The sequence below is a fragment of the Podarcis vaucheri genome (genome assembly GCF_965113315.1).
Source record: "Podarcis vaucheri genome assembly, chromosome: 10".
NCBI classification, from domain to species: Eukaryota; Metazoa; Chordata; class Lepidosauria; order Squamata; family Lacertidae; genus Podarcis; species Podarcis vaucheri.
In genome coordinates this window covers 73,368,459-73,383,319 of record NC_138748.1, presented here as the reverse complement: position 1 = coordinate 73,383,319, position 14,861 = coordinate 73,368,459, and the positions used below count along the sequence as shown (strand labels likewise).

At 52.0% G+C, this 14,861-nt stretch overlaps 1 protein-coding gene across 11 annotated transcripts in view; it reads left to right on the top strand.

The window, feature by feature from the left end:
- SHANK3 (SH3 and multiple ankyrin repeat domains 3) overlaps nt 1-14,861 on the top strand; it is a 455,788-nt gene that overhangs the window by 424,633 nt on the left and 16,294 nt on the right. For 8 of the 11 annotated variants that reach the window (XM_082238697.1, XM_082238699.1, XM_082238698.1 and 5 more), the window contains one exon: nt 4,908-7,221. In XM_082238697.1, the coding sequence (XP_082094823.1) occupies nt 4,908-7,221 (2,314 nt within the window). Of the gene's footprint in view, nt 1-4,907; nt 7,222-10,619; nt 10,673-14,861 lie in introns of all 11 variants that reach the window. The other 3 variants (XR_014223665.1, XR_014223666.1, XM_082238701.1) reach the window with 1 other exon arrangement.

The following is a 14,861-nucleotide window of genomic DNA, read 5'->3' as shown; positions in this document are numbered from 1 at the left end:
ACCAGGCACAGGGCCTTCTCAGTGGTGGTGCCTGCCCTGTGAAATGCCCTCCCTTCAGATGTCAAGGAGATAAAGAACTATATGACATCTGAAGGCAGCCCTATTTGGAGAAGTTTTTAATGTTTGATGTTTTATCGTGTTTTTAGTGTTCTGTTGGGAGCCGCCCAGAGTGGCTGGAGAAACCCAGACAGATGGGTGGGGTATAAATTCTTATTCTTATTCTTATCCAGTGGGGTTGGTCTGTCTTGATCCCACAGAGCAAGCAAGTCAGGGTTTCCAAAGTTGCACAGAACTCCCTCCCCTTCAGCACACATCCCAAAATTGTGCTGTTTCTTTTTTCAAGGGGAATGGAAGATTCTGGTTGAATCTAGACCAAAGTTTTTAATGTTTTAGTATGCTTTTATATTTGTTGGAAACAGCCCAGTGAGACTGCAGTAACCCAGTGAGATGGGTAGGGGACTATTATTATTATTATTATTATTATTATTATTATTATTATTATTATTATTATTTCAATAAGAGATTTCCAAATACTGCAGCCATTTTCTTTCCTTTTATTATTTATGCAAATCTGCATATACCACTAAGTCATAAACAACATCAAAGTGGTTTACAATAATACCTATATATAATGAAAATACATAAAAATTAAGAGGCCCATCAATGAGCTGGAAAGGTATTCTTAATTGCCTGATGGAATGAAGAAGTTTTCGGCAGACGTCTCAAAACTGAGGCAGAAGTTGCCTTCTCGGTTTCCCTTGGCCAGGACTGGGCCAATGACACTGAAGCCTCTATTTCATGTTTCTGTCAATGAGCCTCGCCAACTCAGGGGTCAACCAAGGACAGTCGTTGCCCTGGCAATCCAGCCTCTCTCTCCACCCCGTTCAAGTTAATGGCGGAATTGCTTTCTCAATTAATTTGCATGAGGAGAAAGAATAGACTGCCCCCCCCCACAAGAGACAGGTGAGGGTGGAAGCCCACCTGCCCTGCTAACAAACCTTGGTGTGAAACAAAGTTCATGCTGAGGGGCTAAGATTCCTTTTCCTTGCCCTTTCTGGGGATTCGAACTCTTTCTTCTCTCACCCCATGTAGGTCAGTGGAGAGATTTTCTCCACTGAATTGCATGGCGAGTGGGGCAGAGAAGAGTCTGCACACATACCCAAAAACAGCTACCAATAAGGATATGCCCAGTCCTGCTCTCTTAGAATCATAGAATCATAGAATCCTAGAGTTGGAAGAGACCACAAGGGCCATCGAGTCCAACCCCCTGCCAAGCAGGAAACACCATCAGAGCACTCCTGACATATGGTTGTCAAGCCTCTGCTTAAAGACCTCCAAAGAAGGAGACTCCACCACACTCCTTGGCAGCAAATTCCACTGTCAAACAGCTCTTACTGTCAGGAAGTTCTTCCTAATGTTTAGGTGGAATCTTCTTCCTTGTACTTTGGATCCATTGCTCCGTGTCCGCTTCTCTGGAGCAGCAGAAAACAACCTTTCTCCCTCCTCTATATGACATCCTTTTATATATTTGAACATGGCTATCATATCACCCCTTAACCTCCTCTTCTCCAGGCTGAACATGCCCAGCTCTTCTTCTTCTTCTTCTTCTTCTTCTTCTTCTTCTTCTTCTTCTTCTTCTTCTGCGATCCCTCGTAGCCGAGTAAGATTGTCTTCCATAAACACGGTTTTAACAATGAGTCCGTAAGTGACTGTGGAGGCCAATTCTGGATCCACACATCCTTCCACAGTGGGGACATTGGTTTCCAAGTTGATCATGGTGAGGGTTTGCCAAGTGTGCCTTCCTCTTAACACGTTTCCCCCTTGCGTCCTGAGTTCGAGTGTCTTCAAAGCCCATGACACCTTTGGGAAAGGCTGTTCTCCAACTGGAGGCCAGTGTTTCCCAGTTGTCGGTGTTTATGCTACATTTTTTTAGATATGCCTCGAGTAAGTTCTTAAACCTCTTTTGTTGACCACCAGCATTGCGCTTTCCATTTTTAAGTTTGGAATAGAGGAGTTGTTTTGGAAGACGATAATCAGGCATCCACACAACATGACCAGTCCCAACGAAGCGGATGTTGAAGAATCATTGCTTCAACACTAGTGATCTTTGCTTCTTCCACTACACTGGTATTAGTTCGCCTGTCTCCCGAAGCACCTTGCCAGTCCTGAATGTGCCATGTTCCTTGGCTCTGTGCTCTCGCTTTTGTGTGCATGGCCCGTGTCCTACAGGACTGGGACACTGACGGCATTTCTTTTAAAGTCTTTATTGAAGTAAATCAAAGAAATGGATACAATAAAAATAATAGAAGTGCCAAAAAAAAAGGAAGCAGCGCATTATATCTAGAAGAGACTTAATATTAGGTTGGCAGAGTACTTAAGACGATTAGGAAAGCTAAATTTCGCATTGTACTGTAGAGATGGAGTCCTGGGGCTTTGTTTCTTTTAAAGAAGATAAACCCCCATCAAGCAGCATAAGATTTTTCAAGGTTCTCCAAGCCATTGGCAACACATAATTTGTGACTTGTTTTCCCCGCCTAGCTAATGCTAAGCTCCGTGTATTTTTATACTGAAGCAAAAGCTGGGGCAACTGACGATCTGGGCAGCTGCCAGGATCCATGTCAAGAACTCCAGAGAGCTGAAACTTTTCAATGGATCATCCCACAGATTTAGCAAACAAAGCCGCAGTAAAGTTGCAATGGGATGTTTGAGCATTTTAGATGGGCGGCAAGTTCTTGCCTTAGGTGGATGGGACAGGGGACTGCAGGGGTATCGCATAGTTTGGCAAACAGCCTTACTGGAAAAGTTATCGCACAAATTAAAAGTGTCAAGGGGACAAGAGAAATGTGACAATTCCCATGATGTCTGGCATGGTTTTATTGCATATACAGTGGTACCTTGGGTTAAGAACTTAATTCGTTCTGGAGGTCTGTTCTTAACCTGAAACTGTTCTTAACCTGAAGCACCACTTTAGCTAATGGGGCCTCCCGCTGCTGCTGCACCGCCACTGCACAATTTCTGTTCTCATCCTGAAGCAAAGTTCTTAACCCAAGGTACTATTTCTGGGTTAGTGGAGTCTGTAACCTGAGGCGTATGTAACCTGAAGCGTATGTAACCCAAGGTATCACTGTACAAATAGTGCAGCACATGGCTGGAAAGTGTCTCCATGTAATGGGAAGATTTGGCTTACAGAAACCAGGAAGGATTTCTTGCTTTTTTGGTTTTTTTAAAGTATCAGCATCATCATTCTATCCCACCATCTGCATCCTGTAGCAGCAAAGAAGTCTATGCAATAAGTGAAACGCTGCAAAGTTAATGGTAAAGTTTATTATAATTTCTCTTGGCATTACAGTGGTACCTCGGTTTACGAACTTAATCCGTTCCAGAAGTCGGTTCCTAAACCAAAACTGTTCTTAAAGTGAGGTGCGCTTTCCCTAATGAGGCCTCCCACCGCCGCTGCCCTTCCACCATTCGGATTCTGTTCTTAGACCTAGGTAAAGTTCGCAAACTGGGACACTACTTCTGGTTTTGCAGCATTTGTAAACCAAATCGTTCTTAAGCCGGACTGTTCTTAAACCAAGATACCACTGTTCCGGAGGCCCGCTTGCAACATGAGCAGAACGCAACCCGCGTCTGCACGTTTGCGCGTGCGTGGGTCATAATTTGCCGCTTCTGTGCACGCGTGTGACGTTCTGAACGTCTGTGCATGCACGAGTGGCGAAACCCAGAAGTAACCCGTTCCGTTATTTCCAGGTCGCCGTAGGACGCAACCTGAAAAGACGTAACCTGAACCGAACATAATAAGAAGTATGACTGTACAATGTTAGTTCCTAAAACCGCCCTCTTCCAAGGACCCCCTCATCAATTGGAAATGCCTAAAATGGCCGTTGCCTGTATGTCTGAGAAACTCGTTTGTTAATATTTTGAAGTTCCATAAAACCATTTGAAAATAAAACTAAAGTGGCAGGCCAGGCCAGCCCAAATCCCAAATTCTCCAAAAGAGGCACTAGGAGAGGTGTTGCTCTAGAAAAGTGCTCTAGAACAGCCCTGCAGGCAGCAGCTGGATCAGGCCAGAGGGGGCTCATCATCCAGGACCAGTGTGTCTAGCTAAATGCATGAATGGGAAGCCCACAAGAGGGGGGTCATATGAAGGTACAAGCCCAAGCAGAGCTGGGCTCCCTTTTGCCTACTGGCAGCCAGTATCCACCGCTGAACACAGATAATAATGGCAATAATAATTTTATTATTTATACTCCGCCCATCTGGCCGGGTTTCCCCAGCCTCTCTGGGCGGCTTCCAACAGAACGCTAAAAACAGAATAAAACTTCAAACATTAAAAAAAAAACCTCCCCTAAACAGGGCTGCCTTCAGATGTCTTCTAAAAGTCAGGTAGATGTTTATTTCCTTGACAGCTGATGGGAGGGCATTCCACAGGGTGGGCGCCACCACTGAGAAGGCCCTCTGCCTGGTTCCCTGTAACTTGGCTTCTTGCAGGGAGGGAACTACCAGAAGGCCCTTGGCGCTGGACCTCAGGGCAGAACGATGGGGGGTGGAGACGCTCCTTCAGGTATACTGGACCAAGGCCGTTTAGGGCTTTCAAGGTCAGCACAAACCCTTTGAATTGTGCTCAGAAACGTACTGGGAGCCAATGTAGGTCTTTCAGGACCGGTGTAATATGGTCTCAGTGGCAACTCGTGAGCCCTACACAACCATTGGGTGGAGTCCAACAGCATCTGGGGGTCACCACAAACTGCCCATCCCCGGTTCAACCTGAGCCTTATGAAGGGGAGTGGCCAGCAGGACCAGGGGCAGCCTGTTAGGGCATCTGTGACTCACTTCCTGCTTTGCCAACCCATTGTTTCCTTTCCCACTGAGCAATCCTTGACGTTTCCTGTTGTGCTGATTTGCAGGTGAAGATGAGAAATTTGCCGCTTCCCTAATGGACGGGAAGTTCCCCCGGAGCACCTCCATGCAAGACACGGTCCGGGAAGGGCACGGCATCCCGCCCCCGCCCCAGACGGCCCCTCCCCCTCCGCCGTCCCCCTATTACTTTGACACGGGCCCTCCCCCGTCCTTCTCCCCCCCTCCGCCCCCGGGAAGGGTCTACGACACGATCCGCTCCAGCTTCAAGCCGGGCTTGGAGGCCAAGCTCCACGGGCTGCCGCAGGTGATCAGCGCGGCCGAGATGTACGACCAGGCGAGGACGCCCCTCCCTTACCCCGAGCGGCAGAAGCGGGCACGCTCCATGATCATCCTGCAGGACTCCTCGCACGTCCCCGTGGAGCCCACCGACATCCCCCGCCCTGCCCCCTCGGCCACCCCGCCCGAGAAACTGAAGCGGAAGGGGCGAGCTGTGGACAACCCCTACGCCAACATGGGCCAGTTCAACGTCAGCCTCTTCACCCCCGCCAAGCCCCAGAGGAAGAAGAGCCCGCTGGTGAAGCAGCTGCAGGTGGAGGACGCCCAGGAGCGGGCGGCCCTCTCCATCATGGGGGGCTTCACACGGGAGCCGTCCCCCACCCGGCGCAGCCACCGCTTGGGCATGGAGTACCAGCCGCAGCAGGTGGACGCCTCCAGCCTCCCCTTCGCCACTGCCATCGCCGGGGTCATGAAGGACAGAGATCGGCGCCTTGACGAAAAGCGGAAATCCACTGTCTTCCTCTCGGTCGGGGCCATTGAAGGCAGCCCCCCCACCATCGAGATGCCATCGCTGCAGCAGTCGAGGTCGATCGACGAGCGGCTCCTGGGCAGCCGGGACGTCCTTCTGCCTTCCCCCGTCTCAGCTTTAAAGCCATTGATCAGCAGCTCCTCGTCGACGTTCATCCACCCTCTCACGGGGAAGCCCCTGGATCCCAACTCGCCTCTGGCGCTTGCGCTGGCCGCAAGGGAGCGGGCGCTGTCCACCCAGGTCCCCTCCAGGGCGCCCACCCCCATCCACAGCCCGGACTCGGACCGCGCGGCGCCCCTGTTTGTGGACATCCAAACCAAAGAGCACGAGAGGGGGGAGCTGGAGGGAGGGGCCCTCACCTCGCCCGCCTACTCGCCCGGGGTCAAGGCGCCCACACCGGGAGTCTTGTCCCCGGCGCAGAGCCACTGGGGGATGCCAGCTGCGGTGAGGAAAGAGGGCGAGGCGCGGGCCGAGACCCCCGCCAAGGAGGAGAGGAAAGCGGAGGACCGGAAGTCAATGATCATCAGCATCGTGGACACGTCGCAGCAGAAGACGGCCGGACTTGTCATGGTCCACGCCACGAGCAATGGTCAGGACCTCGATCTCGAGGCGAAAGAGGAGAAGTCGCCCATTCCCGAGGGGGGCCTGGAGCCCACGGAGGCATCCCTGGCCGAGGCACAGCCCAGCCCCGTGGCTGGGGTGGCACCCGTCAGCCCAGTCTCTGACAAGACCCTGGGTCAAGGGAGCTCAGAGGAGGAGGTGGAGCCCTACACGGTCACCCTGCCACCCGCCCAGCTGTCTTCGAGCGATGAGGAGACGCGAGAGGAGCTGGCCAAGATCGGTCTGGTTCCTCCGCCAGACGAGTTTGCGAACGGGGTCCTGGTCACCACCCCCGGCACCCCCATCAGCCAGCTGGCCTCTCCCGTCATCGCCACGCCATCCATGCCAGCGGCCGCTGTAGCACCTTCTACCGCTGGTGGAACACCCTCAGGGAAGCCCTCTGATGCCCCCACGGCCCCGGAGTCCGCGGCGGACTCTGGAGTGGAAGAGGTGGACACCAGGAGCTCGAGCGATCACCACCTGGAGACCACAAGCACCATCTCCACCGTCTCCAGCATGTCCACGCTGTCCTCCGAGAGCGGGGAGCCCACCGACACCTACACTTCCTTTGCGGACGGACAAACTTTTATACTCGAGAAGCCACCAGTGCCTCCAAAGCCAAAACTCAAGTCCCAGCTCAGCAAGGGGCCGGTTACTTTCAGGGACCCTCTCTTGAAGCAGTCTTCGGACAGCGAGCTCATCTCCCAGCAACACGCGGCCATGCTGGCTTCCGCCAGCATCGGCCGGCCACGCTACCTCTTTCAGCGAAGGTCCAAGCTGTGGGGGGACCCCCTGGACAGCAGGCCGACGCATGGGGCTGAGGATGACAAACCAACTGTGATCAGCGAGCTCAGCTCCCGGCTCCAGCAGCTGAACAAGGACACGCGCTCCCTGGGGGAGGAGCCCGCTGGGAGCGTGTTGGATCCTGGGAAGAAGTCCCCCGTGGTCGCAGCACGGTAAGCCAGAGGGGTGGCCGGGAAAGGGGGCGGGGGAAGGGGGCAGGAGAGCAGGCAGGAGGAAATCCCAGATTCGATTCCCCGGTGGCATAACCTCCAGGTAGAGCTGGGAATAGCTGCTTCCTGAAGCTCTGGAGAGTCATGGCTGCCGGCCGGTGTAGAAAATGCAGTACGATCGCATCTCACGCGTGACATTTCAGCCATACGTGGCTGGAGGCTGGCTGGTTGGAATTGTGCAGGTTACAAGTCAGGAGAGCTGGATAGCACTTTTGGTTCTGGGAAATGCCACATCTTTAAAACTCTCTAATGTGCTTGCAGGGCGGGCAGAGGCAAGGCCCTCTAGGTGCACTGCTTACGGGATGCTCTCACAAGACCATCTGAATTCCTATCAGGTTTTGTGCTAGGTTCGTCCTGCGCAAAAAGAACTTTTAAGCTCTCTGCCTCACTTGGGGGGCAAGGTCTTCCCAGTGCGCCAGCTCTAGGGAACTTGGGTGGGATTGCCATATGTCCTCTTTTCCCAGGACACGCCCTCTTTTTCACGGGTAGAGCCATCATAGCAATCCATAGTTAAAAGGAGAAGTCAGAAAATATGTCCTCTTTTTCAAAATATGGCAACCCTAAACTAGGGGTGCTCGCACGGGGAGGTGGGTCCAAGTGCGCAGTATACGTGATTTTGCACATACGCAGAACCCTTGGAACCAAATCCCCGTGTGAGATGCGATCGTACCGTATTCAGCTTGATGCGCCAAGGGGCGTGGGTGCCAGTATAAGGCGGAAGCTCTCCACGGCTCCAGCCAGCGTGGTAGGGCTGGGGGACAGCAGGCAGAACCCCCTGGAGGTTGTTTTTTAAGGTGGTGGGGGCAGAGGCAGGGGGAGATGAGGGAAAGGCTGATCCCCTCCCCCACTCGGGCATTCCCTCCCTCCTTCCCCTGCCCTTGGAGTGTGTCCAGACCAGCCTTCTCCTCCCATGCTCCCGTCCCCTGTTCCTCCATTGTCCCAAAATGATGAGCATGGGTGCATTCCTAGCACTTGGGTGTGTCTGTTCTCACCTTAAAAATAATCAAACCCTTATTTGTTTGTTTGTTACATTGGCTAGTTGATTTATCTTGCCCCAGGCAATCTAAAGCAACTTACACACTTGCTCAACTGCACCCATGTGCCTCCCGGAGGGAAAGTGGGGAGCCAAACCAGTTCCACAGGTCTCATTAGGTTTGGCCCAGGCTGAGGAGACCTTGGCTCACCAAATGAGGCTGGGCTCAAAGCCCTGGAAGCCAGTGTGGCCAGGGGGCAGGGCTCCTTGCCCCTCCTCCTGCCCACCAGTCTCTCCTCGCCAGCTCCTGCAGCAGAGATTCCTTTTTGCTTGATTGTTAAAAAAAACCTCAAGGCCATTTATGAGAAGAAAATGTCACAGCAATGCTTTAAAGCATGCAAACGGTTAAGCTACTGAAACAGGAAAAAGATTCTTACCAACTTTCTACGCTTCTAGGTAGGCTTGCCCAAACAATAATGTTTTCAGCAGGCGCTGAAAAGAATGAAGTGAAGGCACCTGCTTGAGATCAGTAGGGAGGGAGTTCCAGAGTGTAGGTCAGGCATAGGCAAACTCGGCCCTCCAGATGTTTTGGGACTGCAACTCCCATCATCCCTGACCACTGGTCCAGTTAGCTAGGGATGATGGGAGCTGTAGTTCCAAAACATCTGGAGGGCCGAGTTTGCCTATACCTGGTTTAGGTGTTGCCACACTAATCGATCGAATGCTTGCAAAGGCAGAATGGGTATTATGTCGCAACTGCAATAGTACAAATTCCTCCAATGGAAGCAGTCAGATGGGATTATATGGAGCAAAGCAATCTCTCAGGTAGACTGGTCCCAAGTTGTTAAGCGCTTTATATACTAGCAGTAGCACCTTGAACCTGGCCTGGTAGCAAATTGGAAGCCAGTGCAGGTCTCTTGAGCACAAGTGCTGTTTGCTAACAACTTCATGCTGCAGGATCTTGCCCCAACTGTAGCCTCTGGATCATGTGCAAGGGACGCCCCACAGAGTGCACATGGCAGTAATCAGTGCCTGTCTGTCAACCCCTGCACACATGCATTGTGGGCCCTCCGGCTGCTTTAAGGATGGACTAGACATGGAGTTGCTCTCCAAAAGAAAGTCTGAGTGCAGTGCATAAAAGTTTGGGCAGGGAAGGAGGAAAAGCGAGACATCAGCTAGGGAAAGGGGCATGTGCCCCACACTGGAGGCAGCGGGATTATGGGATGCAGCTAGGACAATGCCTCCGAGGAGCAGATTACACAGAAGTTGCTTGTCTGGACAGACTCTCCCCTCCTACAAATGACCCTCTCCTTTGCCATTTCCCATCAAACTTCAGACCTTCCCGTGGGTTGTTTTTAATTGAAATCGCGCGCCCCCCCCCCTTTGCTGATAAGGCTCTTCAACACAGTCCATGCTGCTGTGTGGTTCATTTCACATCCATTTATAAGCTTCAGAGTCACAGCTTGGTGTCACCAAGAAGGGTGGCAAGAGCAAGCCCTTTGAATCATAGTCTTGTAGAGTTGGAAGGGAACCCCAGGGGTCCTCTAGTCCAACCCCCTGCAATGCAGGAATCTTTCCCCGACGTGGGGCTCAAACCCATATTGCCATATTGACTGAGCTACTGACAATGAACTGGCAAGATTTCTGACTAGTCATAGAATTGTAGAGCCAACCCTCTGCAAGGCAGGAGAGCATCAACATCATGACAGGAGTGACAGCAATGTTTTGAAAACAATGCCCTCGTTATTTCTCCCTGGTCCCTAAAAGCGCATGCCGCATGCCGTGGTAAATATATCTTATCGATTTCTGTGTTTGTGTGTCTGTATAGATACTGCAAATCCTTTGTGAGTTCTGTATGGAACTTCAAAGAGGCAGCCCTCCCTAAAACTGACCTCCTCCCTCCATCCCAACCTTCCCACCTTTCTGCCCTTTCCCGGCTTTCCAATCCCAAGAGCTCTGAAGGGAAAGGGAACCCTGCCTTTACCGGCCTTCCTTGCCACACAGACATCTTGCCTAGGCCAGAGCATCACCTACCCTTTGACTCTAGGACTGTGTCGGAACACTGGGGGTGAGGTTGAGGTCAGCACAGGTCCAGGTCCCAAGGTCAAAGGGCGCAGAGAAGAGCCCTCGCTTCCCACTAGGCGACCCTGCTCAAGACACAGTGCCACCTGAGGCCGGCTCATCCCCAAAGCGAAGGTCCATTTCACAATTTGTTCTCTCTTAAGCAACAGTTGGGTGCTCTGGATGTGTGACTTTGGAGTCAGTTCCTAAATGTGGAGAAAAAAGAGGAGGATTTATATCTATATCTATTTATTTATCTATTCAGTGTGCTGTTTGGAAAACCCACAATTGCTTTGTATTCCTACAGATCGGAAAAAGAGAGTGAAGAGAAATAAGCCTTTTAGGCATTTAGCTCCTAGGGTAACGCTTCCTCTTTCTATATAAACTCATCAATTAATTCTGTCTTCGGTCAAAAGGCGTCCATGTCCCTGACGTGAGCTTCCAGCTGCTGAGGTTAACAACACCCCCATTTCCTTGTAGGCTTTGCTGCTGCGTCCGTCTCCTGCAAAGAGCCAAAACAGACCGGCAGGCCCCAGGTCAGGCAAAGGCAGGTGTACAGAAACAGAAGAATCATTGAATCACAGAGTTGATGACCCTGTGGTCATCCAGCCCCCCACAAGGCAGGAATCCCAGAGGAAGAATCCCTGTTTGGTGGCCATCCAATCTCCAATGAAGGAGAGTTCACCACCCCCCGAGGTGCCCGGGTGTGTGAGTGCCACACAGCCTTTGCTTGCCATGGTAGTAATTATGCCATGAGGCAAAAGAGCAGGCTTCTTGGGTATGGCAACCGATGCTGTGATCACTCCCCTGCAAGCCAACTTTGGCATTCTTACATCTTGCCATCACCATGGGGCTTGAGCCAGGAGGTTCCTGAGCCCGGTTTTTTATTATCATGGCTGGTACGTTGGGAGTATTCACAAGACCGGTTTCCAGTGCAGGAGGTTGACTCTTGGAGCTATTGCCTTGTAGCATCCAGCCCACACAAACAGCAGGCTCTGGGAAACCTTGAGATATCAAAGGTGAAATGAGGAGAAGGGCTGTGGTTTTGTGGCACAGCGTATTCTAAAGGTGGAGAGGGCCATCGATGGCCACAAGCCACAATAGCTCTCCTGCACCTCCACAGTCAGAAGAAGCAATGCTTCTGAAACGCAAGAGGGGAGAGGGGATCCTGCTAGTGGATTTCCCATAATAGGCACCTGCTTGGCCACTGTGAGAAGAGGATTCTGGGCTAAGACTCTCCTTAGCTTCTTACTTCCTTGTTTCTTTTTCTGAGAATGTGAGGTCCTAAATCAGCTCCAGTCCATAGTGCCTTCCTTGGCAATGGCATTTAATTACGTGCCACGCCACTTCCCACCCCTGCCACAGACGTGTGGTCTGCCGATGCTTTCTGTGGCAGAGTGAACTTGGGCAGAGAGGGTGCCAAACTCCTCCCAAATCACAGCAGGGACCCGCAAGGCTGATGCCAAGCCATTCCCCATCTTTTGGGCAACGCAGAGTCTTGAGGGGCAGAGCCCGATGTTTGCCATGGGACGGGGAAGAGAGAAAATGCCTCTTGTAGATTATGGGTTACTGGGGGCTCACTTTCTGCAGAACTCAGAGGCAACAAAGCAGATGCAGGAGAGGCCCCGATCCAAAAGCAGCCAAGGGGAGAGGAAGGGCTCTTTGCCAGAGAGAGGAGGAGGCATCTTCCTGATTTTGCAGGCACACAGCCTACAAGGATCCAGGGGCATTGTGGGTAACAAATCACAGCATGCATGCGTAACCTACCGACCCCTGACAGCTTCACTTCATCCGCTCACTAACGTCTCTCCGTTCCCAGCTCATGTGCCCCATTGCTCAGCCCAGCAAGTGGGGAGATGAGCAATGGGTCGTGGCCTCTGGCTCCTGCATGTTTATGGGGGGGGAGTTGGGCTGGGGGGGCGGTGTTACATATGTTCCCTAGGAGTGTCTCTTTCACAGCGCTGTGCCCCTGAGAGATGGCTCTAAATTTTGAAAGGGTGCGAAACCAAACTGGACGTGGTTTCCCTCCAGGGAAACCGAGGCAGCAAGCAAAATAATTATTCCAAACAGTGTTCCCGGGTTTTGAGGGCATTTTTCAGAGACAAGACATTTGACAGGCCTGACCCATTCAAACTATTCCGGTGCGTCTTGCGCAGCTCTTGCAGCGACTTTGGGAAGTCATCTCCTGAGCGTGCCTCCTTCCTGGGATTACATGAGGGTGCTTCAGCTATGTGCCGTTTTTGGGACTCCGCCTTGATGCTGAGTCTCAGTTCACCAGAGCATCCCTGGAAATGATGCTGAAGCAGAGCGTCTCACACGTGTTTAACTTGCGCTGTTTCAACCATGCGCCCATGACAGCTGGCTGGCTGGAATCGCGCGAGTAAAATCCACAGAAACCAAAGAACTGGAAAGCTCTTTTTGCACCAGGTCTGCTTGGGGTTACCTGGTGCATAAGGAGCTTTTGAGCTCCGCTGTGAGGTCCAAGTCCAGACTGTAGGTGGGGATAGGGACAGCGCCTGCCTAGCGTCTCAGCCCTGGGGTGCTCTTGCAGGACCTTGTGGAGCCATCCAAGTTCCTGCGAGATCTTGCAGGAGCACCCCTTGCCACTCTGCAAGCAGCGCCCACTCAGTGCCTGGGCTTTGGGAGGACTGCGGATTCACTCTGCCCCCGTTTCCATGCATATGCAAAACCCTTGCCACTGTACCCCGCGTAATATGCAGCCATACTCTATTTCTCAGAGTCAACCTTGTGACACTCAATGCTGTGTCCAAAGAGGTTTTCGTGTGGCAACATCCCGGAATCTTTGGCACACAGCTAAAATGTGTGTTTGTGAACATTAGGAGTAGGTTGAAGCCTAAGACTAAGCTGTTTTTCATCCCCACACCACCCTTGCCAAGATCCCAAATCCAGAAAAAGATTCCCCCCCCCAGGTGACCCCATTGAACTTCTCCAGACGTGTCTCTGGATGGGGCCCTGCAGCTACCCTTAGGGATGTCTTGCACCCAGTGGGAGCTGAATGGCAGAGAGGGGAGGGCCATAAGGCAGCGTCAGCCAATCCCATAGCCTCCCAAACGCTTTGGGCTTCCATCTCTTAACAGCCCTGGCCATAATTTGCAGGCCGGAGGGCACCAGGTTGGCAGAGGCTGCCTTCCGCCTTCCTTTCTCCAATTTGCACCCTGCTTCATGTATGAGGCTCTCAAGCTGACAAGGAGATGGTAGTCAAGCTGCCATGGCAACTAGAAGATTTGGCTTCTGTTCCTCAGAAGATGAGCTGGGTGGGGCAAGCGGAGGGGATGCAGCAAGCAGAAAACCTCTCTTGCCAGCAGGAGAAAACTGTCTCCTGGCAGGCAAGCAAGCAGAGGGCAGCAAGGGTTAAAGGCACCCCACAGCTTCTCCATCTCAGCCCCAGGTGCAGCAGGGCAAGGATGCCTAAGCTCAGGTGTGGTTTTGCAGTGGTGGGAGGCAACATTGCGAAGCACCTTCTTGGACCAATGCCCAAGACCCACCGGCGACCCGCTGCTGTGCCTGGTGACCCAGCGAGTAAATAGTGTGCCATGGATCTAGACTGTGCTCAGAAGGGTTCCCTCAACATGCCAACTTTGCGTGTTGTGGCCTCTTAATTCAATGGGTGACCCTGGAGGAGGGGTTGGGAAGGTGTGCGTCTCTCTAAATTTGTCTCTCTAAATCATCATTAGAAAGCTTTGCAAATATAGAGGAAAGGACTCGCCAGAGAGAAGTTTTGTGGAAAGAGTGGCCTCCTGAACTGGAAACCATCAGGGTGGGATAGCCTGGGGTGAGCAGGGGTGCAGGGTGGAAGGACAGGCCTTTGGGGAAGGAAGGAAGGAAGGAAGGAAGGAAGGAAGGGAGGGAGGGAGGGAAGGGAGGGAAGGAAAGGAGCATCTGGAAGCATCCAAGAAGGAAAGAAACCCAGGGAAGGTGGCTGATGAGACAGGGTAATAATAATAATAATAATAATAATAATAATAATAATAATAATATTTTTATCATTTATGCCCCACCCATCTGTTTGAGCTTCCCCAGCTACTTTGGGTGGCTCAAACCATATATAAAAACATAACAAAACATCAAACATTAAAAAACTTCCTGATAAAGGGCTGCCTTCAGATGTATTCTAGAAGTTGTTTAGTTCTTTATCTCCTTGCCATCTGAAGGGAAGGTGTTCCACAGGGAGGGCGCCACTACCGAGAAGACCCTCTGCCTGGTTCTTTGTGCCTTCGCTTCTCACAGTGAGGGAACCAGCAGAAGACCCTCTGAGGAGGACCTCAGTGTCCTCAGTGATAGGCTCTTGCAGACAGTGGGTCTTCAGGGACCTGGAGATGTGCTCACCTCCCCCATGTTCTGTGAGAGACACAGGGCTCCCCCCCTTGCCCCTCTTGTGCTATCACCTCTGCCAGCAGCTCACAGGCTTTCCTGTGTTGGCACCCGACCTCAGAAGGTGCTTCAGGAGACCCTCTGTGAAATTCCTCAGGAAGAGAGCCATCCCTTCACCGCCATTGCAAGAGGATCCTCAGGGTGGTCCTGGCCGTGC